Source organism: Polyodon spathula, chromosome 30 (assembly GCF_017654505.1).
Source record: "Polyodon spathula isolate WHYD16114869_AA chromosome 30, ASM1765450v1, whole genome shotgun sequence".
In the NCBI taxonomy this organism is placed as follows: Eukaryota; Metazoa; Chordata; class Actinopteri; order Acipenseriformes; family Polyodontidae; genus Polyodon; species Polyodon spathula.
In genome coordinates this window covers 6627209-6648456 of record NC_054563.1, presented here as the reverse complement: position 1 = coordinate 6648456, position 21248 = coordinate 6627209, and the positions used below count along the sequence as shown (strand labels likewise).

The 21248-nt window shown below is 38.0% G+C and overlaps 3 protein-coding genes across 6 annotated transcripts; 2 read left to right on the top strand and 1 right to left on the bottom strand.

Annotated features, from left to right (window-relative positions):
- Window positions 1–69: 69 nt before the first annotated feature.
- On the top strand, window positions 70–3422 carry kctd14 (potassium channel tetramerization domain containing 14). The gene is made up of 2 exons (XM_041232838.1): window positions 70–402; window positions 1525–3422. The coding sequence occupies exons 1-2, from the start codon at window positions 349–351 to the stop codon at window positions 2194–2196; spliced, it is 726 nt and encodes a 241-aa protein (XP_041088772.1). The 5' UTR covers window positions 70–348; the 3' UTR covers window positions 2197–3422.
- Window positions 3423–4680: 1258 nt separating this feature from the next.
- ints4 (integrator complex subunit 4) lies at window positions 4681–17256 on the top strand. Its single transcript, XM_041232808.1, has 23 exons — window positions 4681–4829; window positions 5885–6082; window positions 6328–6445; window positions 6906–7012; window positions 7197–7382; window positions 7464–7514; window positions 7679–7767; window positions 8079–8199; window positions 8419–8490; window positions 8688–8862; window positions 9199–9404; window positions 10009–10151; window positions 10546–10661; window positions 10877–11010; window positions 11229–11386; window positions 12044–12137; window positions 12242–12322; window positions 12496–12626; window positions 13092–13151; window positions 13466–13625; window positions 14645–14788; window positions 15111–15231; window positions 15877–17256. The coding sequence occupies exons 1-23, from the start codon at window positions 4776–4778 to the stop codon at window positions 16062–16064; spliced, it is 2907 nt and encodes a 968-aa protein (XP_041088742.1). The 5' UTR covers window positions 4681–4775; the 3' UTR covers window positions 16065–17256.
- Window positions 17257–17346: 90 nt separating this feature from the next.
- Window positions 17347–19475, bottom strand: aamdc (adipogenesis associated, Mth938 domain containing). Of its 4 annotated transcripts, none has more exons than XM_041232841.1 (4): window positions 19388–19475; window positions 18729–18895; window positions 18138–18233; window positions 17347–17675 (listed from the first exon to the last, which is right to left on the bottom strand). In XM_041232841.1, exons 2-4 carry the CDS (start codon window positions 18858–18860, stop codon window positions 17535–17537), a joined length of 369 nt encoding a protein of 122 aa, XP_041088775.1. In that variant the 5' UTR covers window positions 18861–18895; window positions 19388–19475; the 3' UTR covers window positions 17347–17534. The 4 variants fall into 4 exon arrangements, with proteins under 4 accessions (XP_041088775.1, XP_041088779.1, XP_041088777.1 ...); XM_041232845.1 differs by having other exon boundaries at window positions 18729–18874; window positions 19388–19470; XM_041232843.1 differs by having other exon boundaries at window positions 19384–19461.
- Between the last annotated feature and the right edge of the window lie 1773 nt (window positions 19476–21248).

Genomic DNA, 21248 nt, shown 5'->3' with positions numbered 1-21248 from the left:
CTATGTGTTTTATGTTCAAATTAAATCTAAACGGAACATTAATTTGAAAGTGTATAGGTATTTCCGTTCCAATAGATTAACGTTTTTCTGTGACAAATGAATGAGATACGTCTTTGAGTCATTAACAGTTCCAGGGCAGCTGTTTAGTCAAAACGGCTTCCTCTTTAAATTTGTATTTGCATTGTGAAAATTATGCAAGGTGTGGCTTTGAACAGGAGTCCTGTTCGGAGAGCACCCCCGCCTGCACCTGCTTGTGCTGAGTATACAGACTGCTGAAGAACTCTGAGAAGGGTAGGATAAGTTACAGTGCTGAGCGGGTCTGCTTGTATCAGACGCTAGACAAGGAGAATGAGCCTGCCAGACTACAAATCGCCGGGAAAACAATCCACCGCCAATTTGCAGGTAAGCAAGGATTTTTCTAACTTGTGATATTAGTATTAAACAGTCAATAAAGCAATAGTAGTGCAATGTTTTTTGGGGCCTTGTAGTACTGTACAATAAAGGGTATGATTGATTCCTTAACGTATTCACGATATATAATAACAAACATTAAGGACTTGGTGAAAATACGCCAGAAAGCAGAAAAAAGAAACGTCGTTCAACACATGTTTTTATGTTTCATGGTTCGTAAGAAGAATACTGTATACTACAAAATTGTTTTGTTACATATGCACGGGGAATTTAGATGAACATGGAGGACACATGCCATACAATGGAACTATGTTTTAGAAGCCTTACTGAAGAGAAAACTCGGACAAGTATTTATTTCTACGGAGATAAGGAACTCTGGCACCTACTGACTGCAGCCATTAATTCGGTGTCTTCATGTGTAAACACGTTTTAACGCATACTACAAAATAACCCACACCTGTACTCAGAGGTTTAAATTGTAAATGTATGGTTTAATTAAACTAGACATTGTATTATAGATTCATATTATTTGTTATTAATGGTTATTACTATTAATAAACGTTAAGGTATTAGCACAAACAGAGAGCATACAGTAAGAACGTGTTAGACCCTAGGTTGCAGGATTAGTTTTGTGGGTTATTCGTAGAGCATTTGTGTTTTTTTTAAAACGTGACTATACGTTTTAGCACATCCTTTTCTTTCTTTTTTTTTTTTTTTTTACATGGATTTATTTCTTTGTTTTTGCTTCCTTGAGCTACAGCATACTGTTTCCTGAGGTTAGTTGCAGGAGCATGCCTGCTTAATTCACAGACTGAAAGGAAGGAATGAGGGAGGGAACCTGAGTTCCTGTAGCTGAAACTGCTTTTATGGAATGTAAAGAGAAACTATGAAGGAATGCACACCAGCCCCAAGAATAATCAAACACCAATAGCATAGCCTCCTGTCTTCAGAAAATGACATTCAGATCACAGATCTAATTTGCTAATGTGCTGTGTACATGTAGTAGAATATATATATATATATATATATATATATATATATATATATATATATATATATATACACACACACACACACATACACACACACACACTTGTTTGTTTTTTTTCACAGAACTCGCCCATAATAAACCTGAATGTTGGAGGTCTGATGTACTGCACGTCCCTGAGCACACTGAGAAAGTACCCCTCCTCCAAACTTGCAGAAATGTTCAGCGGGCAGTCCTCCCTGAAGACTGACGCAGAGGGGCGGTACTTCATCGACCGGGATGGGACCCACTTCAAACCCATCCTGGAGTTTCTTCGCAGTCAGCGTGTCCCCAGCGACACTGGACAGGAGGTGTACAAGGAGGCCCTTTTCTATAACATTGAGCCCCTGGTCAAACAGCTGGAGGACTCGCCAGAAAGATTCGGGGAGGTAGTCGGGAGGCAGCAGTTCCTGGCGCGGGTTCCCAACTACAGAGAGAACATTGAGGTGATCATCAGAATTGCCAGGGCAGAGGCAGTGGCCGCTCGCCAGTCCAGCGTGATCGTGTGTGTTCTCAAAACTGAGGAGGACTCCACACGTTATCAAGATGCTGTTAACAGCCTAGATGGAGACAAAGAGTCAGTGGTGAGGTTCGGACCATGGAAAGCCACTCCGGCTGTTTTAGATTTGCTGGACTGTGTCAAAATGGACATTGAAGCCAGGGGCTATAACATAACATACCAGCCCCATGTAACTGACAAAGGCTTCCGTTTCAAGTCGTACGATTTCTTTTATAAATTTATATTCACCTGGTGGTAATTATACAATTTTAACCATGTGCAAAAGAACATTTTTCTCTCTTAGAAATGAGTGCTTGATGACAGTATGTGCAGAAAATGTTCATTGACTCAGTGGAAATTGTATTTAAAAAGGATTGCACAGTTGTGATATTCAAACAAACACCAGGTGGTGCTATGGAAAAAAAAAATAATAATAATAATATAAAAAAACTTTAATTAAAGCTAAACAGTATCATCTGAAAGGGAGAGTGATTTTTAGGCACTATGTATGGTATTTATAAAAGTCACAGGAGCACTAAACAGTAATGATGGAATAAAATTATTCATCCCATCTTTGCTCCATTCTGATCCATGTGGCCCATGTAGGGTGCTGTTTTTCACCATTCACCATTGAAAATAAAATATGCAAATCACCCCCTGTGGGCCACAATAAAGGTGTGACAATATCATGGTTTTTTTTTTGTTTGTTTTTGTTTTTTACTGTAGACGGGTTATTGGTTTATTGCATATAATTTCTTTTTTTTTTTTTTTGTAAAAAATCTATTTCCTTTCCAAAGGCAAGACTATTCTGAATATGCCCAGGCATATTGGAAAATTACAATATGATGCAAAGTTGGGTTGCATACTTGTACAGTACTGATGTAGGGACAGCTATTTAGGCCACAATGAAGTACACTTTCATTATTTCATGTTCTCAGAGGAAAGCTTTAATTATTTACGTACTATTTACATACTATTTGTGTTTAATACCCAAATGTATAATAATATATGATCACACTGTATATATTTTTGCATATCTTTACTGATGACTAACATATGTTAATGTTACAAAAATTTTATTATCAACTTTTAATTAAGTGAAACTGTGTATTAGGTGATTCTGTGATATATTTATTTAGATATAAATATCCATCTTGTTTTATGTATTAATGTATTTTAATAACAGAAGACAGGAGTTTGTTATTGGATAAAATCACGTTTTGTGTAAGAAATAATACAATGTAAATCAAATTATTAAAAAAAGAGGTGAGAAATTCTAATCAATAATAATAACAATTCTATAAAACAAAAATGAAAAAAAAAATCCTTTGTCCCCCCAATTTCTGTATATGAGCCCAACATGATGTTGCATCCTTACAATGAGTCTATCCTGTTTCGTTCAAGATCTTTGCTTTTACTGTGATGATAAAACACTGTATATCCGTGCAAGTGTATTTCAAGTAAAATGGCTTTGTTCCGACCTCTCATTATCATAAGAGCACTTTTCATTTTGCCAGTTTCACAGCCAGTGTGTATACTACTGTATAAAGGCACTTCCTAAGAGCACAGAACACCTGATCTTCACCTGAGCTTGGCATAGCCCTGTGGTCATGTCATCACCTGTGAAATTCAAGTCCCATGTTGATCGTATTGTATCCTGCAAGTTGTACATTCATGGTATAATCAGTGCTGTTCTGCCATGCTAAAGTAGCCAACTTCCTTAGTAATCACAGTGTAACTGGCACATTACTTCTTGTCCCTATAACACATAAATTGGGGATTGTGCAAACTATGATTTGCCACTTGTCTCCTCAGGACAGAGATAACAAGTTTCCTTTGGTCCCATGAAGACTATGTGAAATGCTGCTGATTAGAGATACCATTCTAGTTTAGCTGAGCACATGCAGAACTATTGTCTGCCCTGTTCAGCTGGAAAATGACAATTTCATTGTCCCTGTGACTCAGGTGAAGCGGATTAATGCTACCAGCACATACAATACTCCTCCTGTGCAGGTTCTGGAATAGAACCCCACGCAACCCCACATCCTGCTACCACGTGCAGCATAGAATGCATTTTACTGGTTACAAGACAAGCAGATTGCGATCTCTGGTAATTACTGGGTATTTATAGACTATGACTTGTTTTAAATGCGGTGTGTTAGGTCTCTGGTGTGTGTGTGTTTTTTTTTTTGTTACTAGATGACACTAAGAAACTAATTGGGTGCATTTTTGTTTGGAAGTTGATACAATTATTACATGAAAAGCAGATGTGCAAATATCTACAGGTTGTTGCTGCTTCCTGATAAAACTATTGGAAAACGTAAAAGATTAACAATAAAAGGGGAGGCAGGTTTCACTACATATTTGTAACTTAAAAACAGCAAAACCAAAACGAAACTGTGAGGGCCACCATTAATCTATAGCTCTAGGTACTATCTGGAGAAAAATGCAGTTCTAGACATAAATAAATAAATAAAATAATATCGCATCCTTATCTTTTTATATACACCGACCACAGTACTAGTTGTAGCACAAATAATGACACTCGGGAAATATTAATAAGGTTTCATTTTAATATGTTTCAAATATGAGTAGTTATCTTTAAACAAAAAATACGTGATACATTGTCGTGAACTTCAAACATTAACATTTAAACTAAATCAATGTGTGTATGTGTCAGAAGAAGTTCCCATTCATTTCCACATGGTGGTAAACTGTCATTTCTCTCGACTACTACGGAAGAGCAGACAGACCTGCCGTCCTGAGCACAATGGAACTGTAAACGCGTTTTTCGATTCAGCTTTGTCCAGGCAGAGGGTTCAGCTCGTCTCTGACCTAATGGCAGCTCATTTAAAGAAACGTGTCTACGAAGAATTCACTAAAGTTGTTCAGGTTAGTACATTTTAACCCTGTGTAGAAATGTGTGTTCGATTTAACGTTTTAATAACTGGAGGAAGCGACCGACGAAGAGGCACCCACATCGGATACTAGCTGTCCAGTAAAGTCCCCTAAAAGCCTTGGCCTAAACTGTTTTACCAGTTATTTCCGTGTATAATTAATTGTTTAGATTATAATTATTTTTAGTTTTATTCAGAATATTACACTGTTACATAATTTTACAGACATATTGGTAAATAATGTTTTTTTTTTATTTTAAACACTTTCATGAAAATAAACGTAGCGATTATAATCTGCTTGTTATTGTTAGTATTTCAATCAATTTGCCTTTTGGCCATTATTTACAACGAAGAATAAACATGAAATCCAATGCTGTATAGGCAGCGATCAACGGCGTTATTTTGTATGGACTGGTGGTCACCAATTTCCACCTTTATTGCCAATATTGGGTGGGTGAGCAGTGTCTCGGCGCGTCATTACACTACGCGTGTAAATAGTAAGAACTTTGCTTTACAACTCTGCTGTGTAAGTAATACGAAAGTGATCTATATGTACACATCAGCGGTGTAAATATTATATAAAAAAAACTCAAATAACATGACATAATGGAACGATTTGAGGCGTGTTTTTTTTTATTTTGTAGTCGCCAATTGAAGACCATTTTAATGAATGAAATCAAGTTTTCACAGCACAACTGTTTTCAACTCTTTTAGAGGGCGAGAAGTTTACTGTGTAATGTGTGCAGTTTAATGTGTGTAAACAGCCCTTCAAGTTCTGTGAACCAGGCCCACGGTATGCAGTAAAGTGTGTAAAGTAATTTGAATGTTATATTAGTTAGGCTGTAACCACCAGCTTGCTCTTTAGTGTAGAAGTTACCTTGACAAAAACTACATGTTGCACTGTGTCCATATTTATTACCAAGTTGTTTTTTTGTTACTACATGCTATGAGTGAGTTTGTAAAGAATAAATTAAAAACATATAGGTATACACACACACACACACACACACATATACATATATATATATAATTTGATTTTCTTTGTTTCAGCAACAGCAATATGAAGAAGCCCCAGCTAAGAAGTTGCGCTTGACCAAACCCAGTAAGTCAGCTGCCCTGCACATTGACTTGTGTAAGGCCACGACCCCCACAGACTCCCTTCAGTACCTGCTCCAGTTTGCCAGGAAGCCTGTGGAGTCTGAGAGTGTGGAGGGAGTGGTGCGCATTCTCCTGGAGCATTATTACAAGGTAACAGCCTAGGACGAGAGGGATTGAATATATGAGCTTTACAGGATTCAATGGTACTTTTATAATATACTACAGCATTTTCTTACTGTTAGTGCTGCTCCAAAATAGTCAAACACCCCTGTTGTTTCAGATAGGGAATACTTATACACTTTCAATGATGATAATTTTACCATTTGTCCCAAAAAAAAAAAAAAAAAAAAAAAAAAAACCCACTATGCACATTTTTTCTCTTTTTTTGTTCTCAGGAAACTGATAGCTCCGTAAGACTGAAGATTGCCTCTTTGCTGGGTTTGCTTTCCAAAACACAAGGATTTTTACCCGATTGTATAGTAGATGATGCCATTAATACACTTAATAATGAAAGTGAGTCTCTTAGTTGTTAGCTGTAATATTTTGTAAGTAACTTGAACTCTGCAACTGTTTAAGAGGTGAAAACAATTAAAAAGGTCTAATTAAGCAAATCATCAATTCAACTAAGGGTCTAGTTAAGTAATTGAGAGCTCAGTTGGAATGAAGACCAGCAGACACAGGGGGTCCCCAGGACCGGGGTTCAAAGCCACTGCATTAGAGCAGTGTTGAGTGTGCACTGAAGCAAGACTTGCAGCCTGTATTATAATAAATTCAAACTGTAGTTTATCTGAGTAGGTTTTAAATTAGTCAATCAGACCTCTTTGCTAGTTACTTTCTGTGTGAGGTGAAAAATTATATTTACATTGTTTAGGCCCAGTCCAGTAATGCAGTTTCTTGCTGTAAAATACATAATACAGACACCTCATGTTAGTGTTATACATTTTTCTGACATTTTTTTTATTATTACATACAGAATCCCATCAGGTTCTTGCTCAGTTGCTGGACACTCTCCTGGCCATTGGCACACAGCTTCCTGAAAACCAGACCATCAGACTTCGACTTGTTGAAGTGGCTTGCAGGGTAGGTATTAGCATGCAGTTTGTCATGGTTTCTCTGTAATAATGGGTGATTTAATACAACGTGTGTGTGTGCATTGTAATGTTATTTAGTTTTACTGTTATTTGTATGTTCGTTATTCCAAAGCAGTTGATTTATGGAAAGTATGTTCTTAGGGAGTGTTCGCTTAAGTTTGTGTCTTCTGTAGCACCTTACAGATACATCGTTTGGAGTGAGGAATAAATGCCTGCAGCTGTTGGGCTGCCTTGGGTCTGTGGATAAACCTGTCTCCAAAGAGTTAGAGAGTATGGCATTGAAGGATGTCCAGAAAATCATCGGCGATTACTTCAACGATCAGGATCCGCGTGTGCGGACGGCAGCAATCAAGGCAATGGTACGATGATTCCATCTTGTAAATGAGTCCAGCAGAATTGAAGGGCTTTATGATCATTTGTTTTTGCCTTCCTTTATCCAGCTGCAGTTACATGAACGGGGAATGAAGCTGCAGCAGACAATTTACAGTCAGGTAATGCCTTGTTTTTCTTATTAAAACCTGGTTTTGTAATATCATTATTCAAGTTACGCTGCATACAAAGCATATACATAAATGGTGTTTAATAGAAAGGAAAAAATAATATGCTGGTCTGTTGGTCTATCTTTTTTGAACACACTTTTCTTGTATCTTTTCAGGCCTGTAAACTGCTGTCGGATGACTATGAGCAAGTGCGATCGGCCGCTGTGCAGATGGTGTGGGTTCTCAGCCAGCTCTATCCAGAAAGGTAATGCCTTTCTACAAACACAAGCATGTATTAAACACATTGTTAGGGACATTATGATAGTTACATGTTACTGTACATGATAAATCTGTCACATTTAGTTTTACATGTCTGAAATGGTCCGTAAAGGGTTCAGTTGTGATTAAAACCTGCTTAGGACATTATTGACTCAGAATCTGGGTTACGTGGACACTCCAATATCCTGTCTGTAGTTACATTAATACATACAAACTAATACTGATACATGCAATTCACCATAGGCAAATACTCCTCTGGGTCTTTTGCTGTAACATCCTCTTCAATTTCTTGTTCAGCATTGTCCCTATTCCTTCCTCCAATGAAGAGATACGACTGGTCGATGATGCATTTGGCAAAATTTCCCACATGGTCAGTGATGGGTCATGGGTAGTCAGAGTGCAGGCAGCTAAACTCTTGGTAAGTCTCCTATTTAAACTTAATTTTCAAACATTTAGGTTCAGGTAACTCTATTCAGATATTATATTAATGTTATGGAATGATTTCATTATTTTCCCAGCATTTGCATGTACCAGATCTCTTCTGTATGCTAGTGGAAGAGAAATATTGACCAGCCATTTACAGGACTATTGAAGCATCAGGTTTAGCTGAAGTACTATTTAACTTTCTCTGTTTCAGGGCTCGATGCACCAAGTGAGTGCACACTTTCTGGAGCAAACATTGGACAAGAAGCTAATGTCTGATCTCAGGGTATACTAGACATTTGTATTTTCTCACTTTTGTATTTAGAAATACAGTATATATTGTTTGTATCCGTTGTTGTTTTAAATAAAAACTAACAAAGTTTGAGATACTGATGACTTAAACATGGTTAGATTTTCCACTTGACTGCAGAGTCCAACAGCATTAGCAAAGATTGTTTGAACTAAGTGTGTCTCTTTACACAGAGAAAGCGAACCGCTCACGAAAGAGCCAAAGAGCTCTACAGCTCAGGGGAATTCTCCTCAGGACGGAAGTGGGCAGATGATGCCCCCAAGGAGAAAGTGGACACGTACGCTGTCAACCTGATCGACTCAGGAGCTTGTGGAGCTTTTGTACACGGCCTGGAAGATGAGATGTTTGGTAGATATTATTATTTTTTTGTTTCCTTTGTTTCTGTAGCTCGCAGGACAATGAGTAGTCTTGCAGTCAATGTGCATCTGATTAAATCGTCCTAGCAAACTGTACAGAAAGTAAGCTTTTAACCGCAACTTCTCGGTTCAAGAATTATAAAATCTCTCAAATCGCCTGCTTTCCCACTACTAGTGTTTTGATTTTTTTTTCATCACTTTGAACAGCTGATTGTTATATGTCCTGACAATGATTTAGAGCATTAAAAAAAACCCTGTGGTTGTTTTTATGAAGCGGCCTGCTCCCAGGTATCTAATAGAATTCAGTGCAGTGTATTTCTCTCTGCAGAGGTGCGGATCGCCGCGGTGGAGGCTCTGTGCACGCTGGCCCAGTCCTCTTCATCGTTTGCAGAGAAGTGCCTGGATTTCCTGGTGGACATGTTCAATGATGAGATTGAGGAGGTGCGGCTGCAGTCTATCCACGTCCTGCGGCAGATCTCCAACAACATCACCCTGCGCGAGGACCAGCTCGACACCGTGCTCGCTGTGCTGGAGGTATACGCGCTCTAAATGAGGAGTACAAGGGCTTACGTTGGCTAGCATTGAATAATAATAAGACAAAGAAGGTTGTTTTCAAAACGATTGTTTGTCCTTCTAGTCTTTATGCTTAAGTTTTATACCGTTTCCTGTGTACAAGATTAAAACATCTATATGTTTTGTTTGAAGCTTCATAGTGGGGGACTTCCTCTGCGCTATCATGTTGCATGAAATAAACTTCCTATAATTGTTGTGATTCTGGGCTGCAACATCTTATCTTGCCAGAATAATATTACTAAACCCTGTAGAAAGCACAGTTAAGTTGGTTCCCTGAAGGTTTTTGGGATGCCTTTTAATCTCTTCATTCTGTTTTGTCACAATTTCAATGGATCTAGGGTAAAACCTACAAGACCGTCAAGTAGAAAATCGTCCACGAAGGCACTAACTGAAATGTCTATTTGACACATAGTTTCTTATAATTTTTTTTTTATATACCTTTTGGAAGTATGAAAGCACTTAAAAGGCAGAGGATTGTAACCCAGGTGATTGTTCATGAATTTATTGATTCTCCAGTCCCACTCAAAAACCTGAAACTTATCATTGCTACCTCTTTCCCAATTAGGACTCTTCACGTGATATTCGAGAGGCCTTGCACGAGCTCCTGTGCTACACCAACGTTTCCACGAAAGAATGCATTCAGCTGGCTCTCGTGGAGCTGCTGAAGAACCTGACCAAGTACCCAACTGACCGGAACTCTGTCTGGAAGTAAGTTTACTTCATTACAAGCAAAGAGCTGCAGAAACCTGGACCTAAAATATTTACCTTCTCTATTGCAGCTTTTTACCTTAACCTTTCCCCCATCTAAATGTTTTACAGCAATGCAAAGCAACCTCTCAAGATGTTAATTGAGTTCAACCAGCAGAAGTGCAAAGCGGTGTCAATATTTTCTAATTTTGGTTTTTGTGTCACACTTTGCCAACTGCTGCATTTAGCCATATTATGGTGAAAGGATTGAAAATAAGTGAAAGCTTTTCTCAGTTTCAGTATGAACAATACAAACCCCTGCTGATTGAAGCCCAAAGAAACGTACTGCCTGCAGTATAGTGTTCTCTTTGTCATGCGATTTGTCCAATAACCTCTCACCTGCTTCAACCAACAGGTGCCTGAAGTTTCTGGGGGCCAGGCACCCTACCCTTGTTCTGCCTCTGGTCCCAGAGCTCCTGAGTACACACCCATACTTTGACACACCCGAACCAGATATGGACGATCCTGCTTGTATCCTTGCACACAACAGTATTTTTTCATTGTGTTTCAGTTGTATAACACAATTTTTCAGTGACTTTCATTACCTTTTTTTATTTTCATGGTTGGATAAATACAAATATTATTTTATGAAATTATGAACTTTTACATTAAAAGAATAAATAAATTAAGACAAAACTCTCAACCTTTAATGGCTGTTCTGTATTTCCTTACAGTTTGATTATCAGATATTGCTGTGTTGGTTTTGGTGTTCAACGCTGCAAAATCGTGTCCTACAATGTCCGCGCTTTTTTCAGACCACACATTTAGGCATTATGCTTATCTAAGAGACAGTCTCTCGCACCTGGTTCCACCATTACGGGTAAGAAAAAGATGAATTTGAAGTATGATATATCATGCCCCTAACTTTTTATTTCCTTTCACTGTTGCAACTAATCTGACTAAAGAGTCAGACAACTTGGGTTACACTGCCTCATATGTTTCTGGGACATGGGATCCAGTAAAGCTAGAAAAGTTATTGTACTGTGGTGACCAGTGTATGTTTAAAGTGCTGATATATTTTTTGTGTGTTCTGCTCAGTTACCGGGCAGGAAGCTGGTGTCTGTGTCAGATTCCTCTGGTATGGCCTCTAGCGAGGAATCGTCCCAGCAGTTCCTCCGGCAGAGCCTGGAGAGAGTCTACACCATCCAGCACCTGGAGGCACAGGGGGCACAGGAACTGCTTGAGTTCAGCATCCGGTAAGAGGCTGACGGTTAACACTGCAGTGTCCCAGAATCACGTTCAGCTAAAAAAGCATTCCCTGTTGCCTCTTCAGCCTTCCATAGCCTAGCCTTCATCTTCCCCGAATGCAGATCTAACTAGCTTTTTTATGTTATGCAAAAGTAGTTTTAGCTGCATTGACATGCTATAGAGAATTACACATGGATAATAAATGCTTTCAGTACCCAGATTCACCAACAAAATTATTTTAAGTGAAGATGTTTGTATTAAATGATGGTGGTAGAGTTTAGTTCATCTCAAGTAGTTCTAGTACAGTTTCAGACACTGGGGACAGATAAACTATACTGATGGCCCAGTATTTCTACATTAGCCGTCTAGATGGAGATTTTACTGGATGTGTATTCTTGATTAAACATTTAATCCAGCCCAGGGGAAACTTAAACTTCAGTGTGTTTCATAGGACAGTGTATCTCGGGACACTAGCCCCAAAAAATCATTATTCTCAATAGTAGTGGAGTACTGAAATTAAGGTAACAGAACGTTGTGAAATTATATTAAAAAAAAAAAAAAAAAAAAAAAAAAAAAATTTAAAAAAAAAAGGTTGATCACTGACCTTGTGTTCAATAGTTTGTTCTTTGGTTTTTTACCCCCTTGTACCCTTCCATCCCACAAAGCGATCTGCAGAGGCTGGGAGAGCTGCAGCCAGAGCTGGCTGGAGCAGCTGACTTTTCTGCAACATACCTTCGTTGCCAGCTATTGCTGATGAAGGTCAGTAACTGCTAATTGAAGGAGAGATTTTCTTTTTGTTGTGAGTGATAAGCAAATTATGAACCGAAAATACAACTGAATTGGTGAACTCTGGATTATTCCAGGGCCTGCAAGAGAAGCTGTGGAACGTTGCTGCACCACTATACTTGAAACAGAACGCAATGGCATCTGCAGCAGCTCGGCAGGTAAGAGCTGATCTCCTGCCCCTAGGTGTGAATAGCCTGTGGGTATAACAAAGCATATAGAGAGATTTTTGACCCAGAAAACCTAGCATCTTCCAAATTTTGGCAATCTGTTTTTTTTTTTTTTTTTTTATTAAAATTAAAGCATTTGAAATGTGGGTCTGTTTTTGTTTTAGATTTTGGAGGAGACCTACAAGCTGGAGTTTCTGTACAGTGGGCTAGAAACCCGACAAGTGGCCATTGTTCACCATGTGAGATTGCAGGCCAAGGCACTACAGCTGGTTCTCAATGCTCGCACCAGCCGAGGGCAAGTGCCACTTCTTTTTAAGCCTTTATTGCCATTCCATTTAACTGGATCTGATCCTGACAGATCCAGCAGGACTATGAATTGGATGAAGTTTATTATTTTTATATCTTATTATTCAGGTTTTATTGCTTAATCATTACCTGCTAGACAACTGGTCGCAGAAACAGTTCATTTATCAAGCTGAAGGCTCAGGAATTTAACAAAAGACAAGCTCAGTAATCCTGCTGCACAGGGTATGCATCATAACTTCATGTCGATACAAAGAGAAATGTGCCTTGGCAGGATTAGCCAGGGTGTCTAACCACATTTTTCAGGCCTGTCTCCCCCCACCCCCAAATAATAATGTGATAAATCCTGAAATATGTGTTTGGATACAACTGTGCTATGTTCTTTATCTGACTAGGTATTTTTGAAAATTGTCATTTAAAACCTACATGAAAATTGATATTTTCCTTTCCTAAGCAGAGTGGAACCTCTCTTGAGTATTTGTGAAAAGTTTCTTCAAGAAGTGGATGCTTTTCAGAGGTATTTGTAATCTCAAAATACTCCCATTTTATTAAGTTCTATCCTAAAGCAAGGCATGATGGCAGTACAAACCTGTTTCATGCTCGTTTTATTATTTAGTTATTTTCCAAATCATTTAGTGGTATAGCTATAGTTTTTCTGTTTAAACTGTCCAATTTGGAAATGTTTCATTTTCTGACGAGACAGCTATATATAGGAATATGGGTGGAAATCTGAGCGGTAACAGTCTTCTGTATTTTGTAATTGCTGGAATTAGAACTACACATAACTAGACATGTAGAAAGGAATGACAAATGCACCTTTATAACCCACAGGTGCTTTGTGGCAGAGCTCACCCACTTCCAGGACAGTTTTGTTGAGAAGCTGCTTGAACTGATGCCCAGGCTTTTGGCCTGCAAACCCCTCGACCTGGTAAAGATCCTGCAGACAACCCTGAGACAGAGCGGCTTTCTGCACCTCAGACTGCCTGAACAGGTCTGTTTCTGGCTTTGTGTACAGGGGTTACTTTGAATATACAGTAAATAATTACATCTACAGCGATGGCCAAATGTTTTTCATCACCTAAAATTTTAGGATTGAGACATACTTAAAATAAATAAAAATAACAATATGAACATAATTTAGATCTTTTATTTAACATCATGTAATCAAAGAAACTACCAAATAAATTGAAAAAGACTACTGGAAGTCATCATAGTAGTACAGTATTTCATGTTAGATTTTAAAATGTTACATGTTTTGTCAGTTTTACATTATGTGGAAAACTAGAGTGCTGTGCAATTCAATATGTTAACATCCATTACTCAGCAGATTTTATTCACTTTATGAAGCAAAATTAGTTAATTCTATAGGGTGATGCAAAACTTTTGGCCATAGCTGTATTACAGTTCTGGCGCTTGCAATGCCCTTCCAACGTTCAAGTAAACATTTCAATCTAAACAAAAACTAATCATCAACGAAAAGTGATTTTAGCTACAATTTGATGAAGGCACCAACTTTTACAAGCTTTTACAATCTCTGGGTAGTTCTGAAAATTAGCTTGCACTGTTTGTCTCACTGTACACTTCTAAGCTGTTTTAAGTTAGAACTCCCATTTGAGTCTTCCTTAAAAATATCCCATGGCGCAGTGCCTATAAAGCTTAATTTCCAAGTCGTCTTACCAAGGTTTGCTCCTCTGCCTTTTTTTTTAGGTCTGCAGTATTCACTCCAGCACAATAAGGTTTGGCAACTGTGGCTATAGAGGAAGTAAAGGATAAACCACATACACTTGATAGGATCAAGACTCTAAAATAGCTGTGTTAAGAAATAGTTTATTGTTAATTCGTATATTTTCCATATTTTAAAAATGCAATCTGCATGTAGAAGAGCAGTATTTTAGAAATAAAAGCAGTGGTTCGAAGAACTACTCGAATGGTAGCTATTTGTCCTGTTTACTGAGATTCATTGTCTGGATTAGTGCTTGATGTTGTTAAAATGCTCTTTCTTGTCTTAAGCTCCACAGAGCAACAGCAACTATCATTGAACCTACAGGAGAGTCTGATAACCCCTTAAGGTTTACCTCAGGGTTAGTTGTGGCCCTGGATATTGACGCAACACTGGAACATGTGCAAGATCCACAGAATAGTGTGAAGGTTCAGGTATGTGCATTGTAGTGCATTGTCAGTGTTTCTGAACCAAAATAATCTAATTAGGTAGTACATGATATGCCATATAGAGGACTGTACCTGGAATAATGAAGATTATTACAATTATTATACTTTGCTTCTCAACAGAATGTTATCAGTTTAGCAATTCATTATTTTTAATGGAATGTACAAGACATAGGAAGCAGTGATACATTGCCGTTTACAGTTAAACCAATGTGCAGTGTGGAGTCAAAATAAATGGAACTTGGCTACTGTACTAATTAAGTTTTCTTTGTGAACTAACATTTTTAATTGGGTTTGCTTTCCCCTGTAGGTGGTTTACCCAGATGGACAGGCGCATATAATCCACCCTAGACCTGGTGATTTCAGGAACCCTGGTCCAGGAAGGCACAGATTGATCACTCAGGTGTACCTTTCACATTCTGCATGGACAGGTATGAAGTGGACTATAATATTGTTAGATTAGTGGATCCCATTTTACCCTTCAACTTGAAACTTAGATAGGAGCAAAATTGTATTGAGGTTAGATTCTACAAAATAATGAAAGTGTAGCCACCAATCTCTTTTCCGCTTTAAGGTATTAGTGTTATTTTTACTAAGCAGATGTCTTATTTTATTATGATTGTTTTGGTTAAATGTTCAGGATGAAACCACAATGGGTGGCAAAGCTTTTTTGTTTGGTACCTGCGACAGTGAAATATAACAATTATAATTTTCTGCACATTTCTTGTCAAGATTAGTAAATTGGTAACCTTGCAGACTTTGAATTAGCCTCCACTGCCACCAAGGCCTAATGTAAATACTGTACTGTGGGCTAAGATGAACTCCCATTAAAGACAACGGTTGGCCACTAAGTAATATGTGCAAATCCCATTTGAAGTACAGGAAAAGCTAATCAGGTAGAGGGAATTGATTTCAGTCTTAATTTCTTAGTTGTTTTTTTACTCTTGTATAAAACATATTACACAGATGAAGACATTGCCAGAAATGTTTGTCTACTTGACTTCCCTTATATGAAACATAATCTTTTTATAATTTGGGTGTATTGACCAACATGTCCTACCCTGCTTCCTTTCCAGAGCCTTGTCAGATAGAAGTAAGGCTGCTTCTTGCTTACAGTTCAAGTAAAAGCCGAACCTCCGTCCTCAAACCAGCCTGGAATGAAAGCACAGAAGGCCTCCCAGCCACAGAAAACTCCATTGAGGGAACCATTCCCTTTAGCAAGTCAGTCAAAGTGTTCATAATGCCCAAACCAACCAGACGCTGACCTGCTAGACCTCAATACATCGATCCTTGTTAACCAAGTGGATTCAGATTATATGTAGATATATTACCTATGTATAATTGTAAAACTTTCCTGTTCACTTTTTCATTGGCTACCCGATATCACTGTAACAGTGCCAAAACTGTAAATGTGTACACCTGAAATTCATATTTATACTAGTAACTTAACAACCTAATATTTCATTATATTATTATGATCAAAGTATAATCTGTGCTTTGTACATTAATAAATGCATACAATAAAAACATTTTATATAGAGACTAGAAAGTAAGCCAATTTTAAAGTGAAGAAATTGTTTACATACTATTGGATCACACCATACTGGCACAGTAGATTTAGGAAGACATGGGTTTGGTATTTTTGTTATTGGCGAATTCTGTGTTAGTGTGTTTTTTTTTTTTTCTGTTTTTGTGATAGTTAATGTAATAAGTAGTTACAAAATTACTTTTGGGTGTACACATTTTCAATCCTGGGATTGTTGCTTTAACCAGCTGTGGTAACAAAAACACATTAAAATATTTTAGCTTTGTAAAATAACCATTTTTCAAAGTAAACATTCTGTATGAAAAAACCTGCTAACTCCTCCTCCTTTTGATATGTTTTATCAAAGCAATTCTAGAACACAAAGTAGAGGTCGTTGCTGTGTTCACCCCAGTGGAAAGGGAAGAGTTGTAGGTGAGGACACATGGACAAGGTCAACTAACAACATAATGACCTCTAAGCAGGTTAATTGCTTTCGTTGTTATTTTAAGCATATCATTAAATTACAGATGTGTTTACCTTTTCAATATTTAGCTTTTCTGCTTTCATTTTTTGTTAAACCTAGATGTTCAGTGGCAACTTGCTGCATGATAGTACCCTCTAGCTAGTGGGGCTTCCTGATTGATGGATGAAAGTTAAATGGTTTTGAATACTGTTAAATTATTTTGACTGCGTACCTAAGCGCACAACTTTTTTGGACCACTTGTTTGAATACTACCTACAGAAATCTTTACCTGTAACAGCCACACATAACGATAATGGAGAATGACAAAAGAGTAAGGTATGGGACGGCTTTAAATTATCCCATGACATTAACACAGAATTCTATTGAGAAACTACTCATCTGCCCGCCGCATAAATACCTGAAAAAAACCCCCAAAAAAACACTGCAGTTTTCCTTGGGCTTTACTATCTTTTAATCCTCCATATAGTTTTGATATGTTAATGACATCTTTAAAGTGGAGCTGCTCAATCAATAAGAGGCAATACACCATGCCAGAAAGAAGGTAGAACAAGGTTTTTATTTCCGTGAACTGCTTCTAGACCAGATCTTTCTGACTACTTAACTTTCTGCAACATTTGGCATTTTGTGCTTGCTGTATCAGATATATTTGAGTTATACAATTTGCCGATAGTTGGTTTCAGGCTGTTTTCACTGTCAAGAATGTGGTCGACATGTGGCCAGCTGCCTCAACAAGTTGAGTGAAAGACCCCTCCAACTTTATTTCCTTGGGCAGCCAGTGTGTTGTACTCTCTCACCGCCTTCTCTGTCTGGAGCACCTTCGCCTCCACTCCTTGCTTCTTTATGTAATCCAGCGTAGCTGAAGGAACCTAACAATAGAGACATGACACACAATCACCATTAACAACTGCAATGAAATGGTTATAAAATTCGATAAATGGTTTTAACATGAAACTTTTGTCAAATTGGAATAATATTTTCACATTAAACATAAAAGATGACTACTATTATCATTGTTATGTATATTTTAACCCACCTTGCTAAAGTTGTTAGTTTTCCTTCATAGTTCTTAAATTGAAAAATGAAGACAATAGTTACTCCATTCTACCATTTATATTTGAGTTTCCAGACCGTGCATCACAAACCACAACACAACACAGCTATGCTCAGTTCAAAGCTACATTTGCCTTTACATGCAAGTGACGAACGCAGATAAACCATGACTGAAACTTACGGAAATGCGAGAACATAGTTTTCCAGATTCTGCACACCTGCACTACATGGTCCTGAAACTCGACAATGCCGTTTCACTTTCTCAAAGCGTTTCGTACCTGTAAGGCCTCACTCATCCCACGCCCAATCACCAAGGTCTCCACACCTTTCTTCAATACCTCTTCCAAGTCAGCAGGCTGAACACCAGGGTGATGCTGTGAGGACCGGTATATGTATTATAACTCACCTCCCCACTCTATTAGTGTAAACCACGTGAACAGCACATAGTAATAGGTCTAGTCTGTGTGGGACCACAAACAATGCCTTGAGAATTATATCCACATCTGTGTGATGCACTTTAGCTACTGAGCCAACAGAACAACACCCTCAAGTAAAATTATGGAATGCTCTTACCTCACGACTGGGTAAGTTGTTCTCTAGATATACGTAAAACTATGTATAAAGTAAAAATATAACACACTTGTAAGTATGTTTATGCAGTCTCTGTTCTATCTTTGCAAGGGAATGACACAGTAAGTTTACTTGCACTACTGCAAGATGTGTTCACAAATGTGATCACAAACGTGTGTTTTTTTTTTTTTGTTGTTGTTGTTTTTTTTAAAGCCTTGGTTATCACCCCATTAATGCCATGCACAGTATGAGAGACGTCCGGTGTTGAGGTGTGTTGTAACTCCTGTGCCGACTCTTACCTCAGTGCCGGTTTCTCTCCAGTCCCAAGCACGACTCCCTCCGGGCCACACTTTGCAGTCTTTGTAGGAGGCTGAACATCCTCTCACTTTCATGTGACCCCATGACAGGGATGCGATCTCTGGTGATGTCATCTGTCTCGCTGTCGCTGATCACATGAGACACAAGCCTGAAATAGTCAGTTATAGAATGCCTTTCAATCAGGTATGATTGCCAGCATGTTAACAGCGTGCAATCAAACCTGGACCTCTCATATCAGATGACCACCTAACATGGTATTTCAGGATAGCTAACCTTTATACTTAAAGGAGTGATACCCGACACTCTGTCTAAACGTCTTATAATAATGTTGACATTAGGAACATTATCAGTGGGCTCCCTGCTGTTATGCGAAACACCTGTTTTTTTTTTTTGTTTTTTTTTTTGTTTTTTTAAATTTCAACTTACAACTTTTGAGGTCCTTTTACTGTGAGTTTATATTCAGTCACTTTCGTCCACTCACTACGCAGAATAAGCAGTCGTGGCAGTGCGGTATTCTACAAAGCCCTGCAGTGCACATAAATACTTGACAAAACACGCGTCTGCATCAACTACCATATCTAAAGCACATACGCACAATTTTTAAAGCGAAATAATGTATGACGACATTTTACTTACATACCCTTCTCGCGTTTTCCGTCTGCTATCCACTGACAACAAATCCCTCCTCAGACCGCCCACCTTTTACACTTAACATTCTATATCCGCCCAGGCTCTGACCCGCCCACCTTCACATTTCCAAGAGGTGTATCAATACAAAGTTTATTTATTTATTTATTATCTGATGTATTGATGTAACTTTTTTTTCAGCTTTAATGTAAAGAGCCATTTCATCTTTAAAGGTTATATCTAACGGTACTGAGGTAAACATAACTAAATAGTTTACAATGAATTTATTTTACTTTTGGGGGAATGCTGCTTTAGGAATTTCCCCTCGAAGCCCTTTATTAATGCATTGAGTGTCAATAAAGTATAAGTCATTTATCAATAAGCTGGGATATGATGGGGTGAATCCAGAATATTGTATTGCATTTTTAATAAGAGAAACTAGAGGATCCGGAACGGCTTTTATTACCTTAAGATATTATTTTTGCGTTATTGCTAACTTATATCTAGTCTTCATAAGATCAAAACACACCCATGTAATACAAAGTGCTTATCGCTGAATAATGCAATAAATAGAACGGATAAGTAACTCTATCTAATTGTTGCACTGTCCGTACAATCTCTTCATTCCTTTAAGGTTTCTTGATAACAAATGACAGGGGATATCAAAATAGGTTTTATAGACCCTATTTTAGAAAACACCAAAGCTCTATTGGAATTTAAAATTATATCAGCATCAAAAAGTTTGAAAAAAAAAAAACCACCAAACATATGCTGCTTAGTTCATAGAGTGAAACAGGGGCAAGAAGACTTCAAGTCTGGAGTGGTTTGTGTGCCAGCAGCTGAAACTACCTAGGGAATGTAAACCAACTGAATAACCAATAATGTTGAGTTTCTGAGTGCATAGAAAAGTAAAGTATGAAATAATTTAGTTTAACAGTTAGACAGATATCATATTATTATTATATACCTGTATACAATCCAATATGACTGGGCTGCAGCAGCGTTAGTCACATTTTATCTGAATTTATTGAGCACAGGGACCTGCTCTGGATCTCTGTCATCGGGATAATACATTTATTGTATTTTCCTCTTATAAATGACATCAGTGAGCTACATTGGTGTAAACTGGCCAGAGCTGGTGGCTTACGGGTGACGTTAGAGTTGTGTAAATGCCCGCGAAACGTATTGCCATCTTTACAATGCGAATTACAAGCGGACTCGCCCAGTAAAAATGTCTAAAAAGTAAAAACCCTTTGTTTTTATTTAACATATGTATGCCATTTTAAATACAGATTTTGAAACTTCTGAATTGGAAAGCTACACGAAGACAGCCCATATATATTTAAAAGGATTAACTAAATTGGAATGGTATTTGAAATCACGGCGGTTCAGTCCAGTCAGCAACCGTGACCTGTACCCCACTAGGCCGTCACTGGACGTCCTGCTTCAAAGCATTCATGATCAAAGCCAAGTAACTGGTAATCCTTACGTGGATAGAGGGCATTTCACTTTTGTTTTTCTCATAATGTACTAGGATTTTCTTAAACAAAAAGACCGCGGTTGCTTGATAAACAGGGTCTTGTCTGCCACAGTCTATATTAATGCGTTACTCTGTAAGAATTCCTATACAGTATAACGCTTATTGTCAGTATGCGACTGATCTGTGTATTGTTATAAAAAAGGTATCGTTAACCCCCAATGACTCCTGATCTGATACCATTATGTGATGTCATCGAGAGCCTTTTTTCTTTTATAAGTACTGCGTATAAACCTTTTTTTTTGCCTTCTATGAAATCTTAGTTCATATTAAGCACCGACCAACTTTGTATTTTCACACACTAACTCCTCCCTGCTTCATCACTTGTTTACATGTG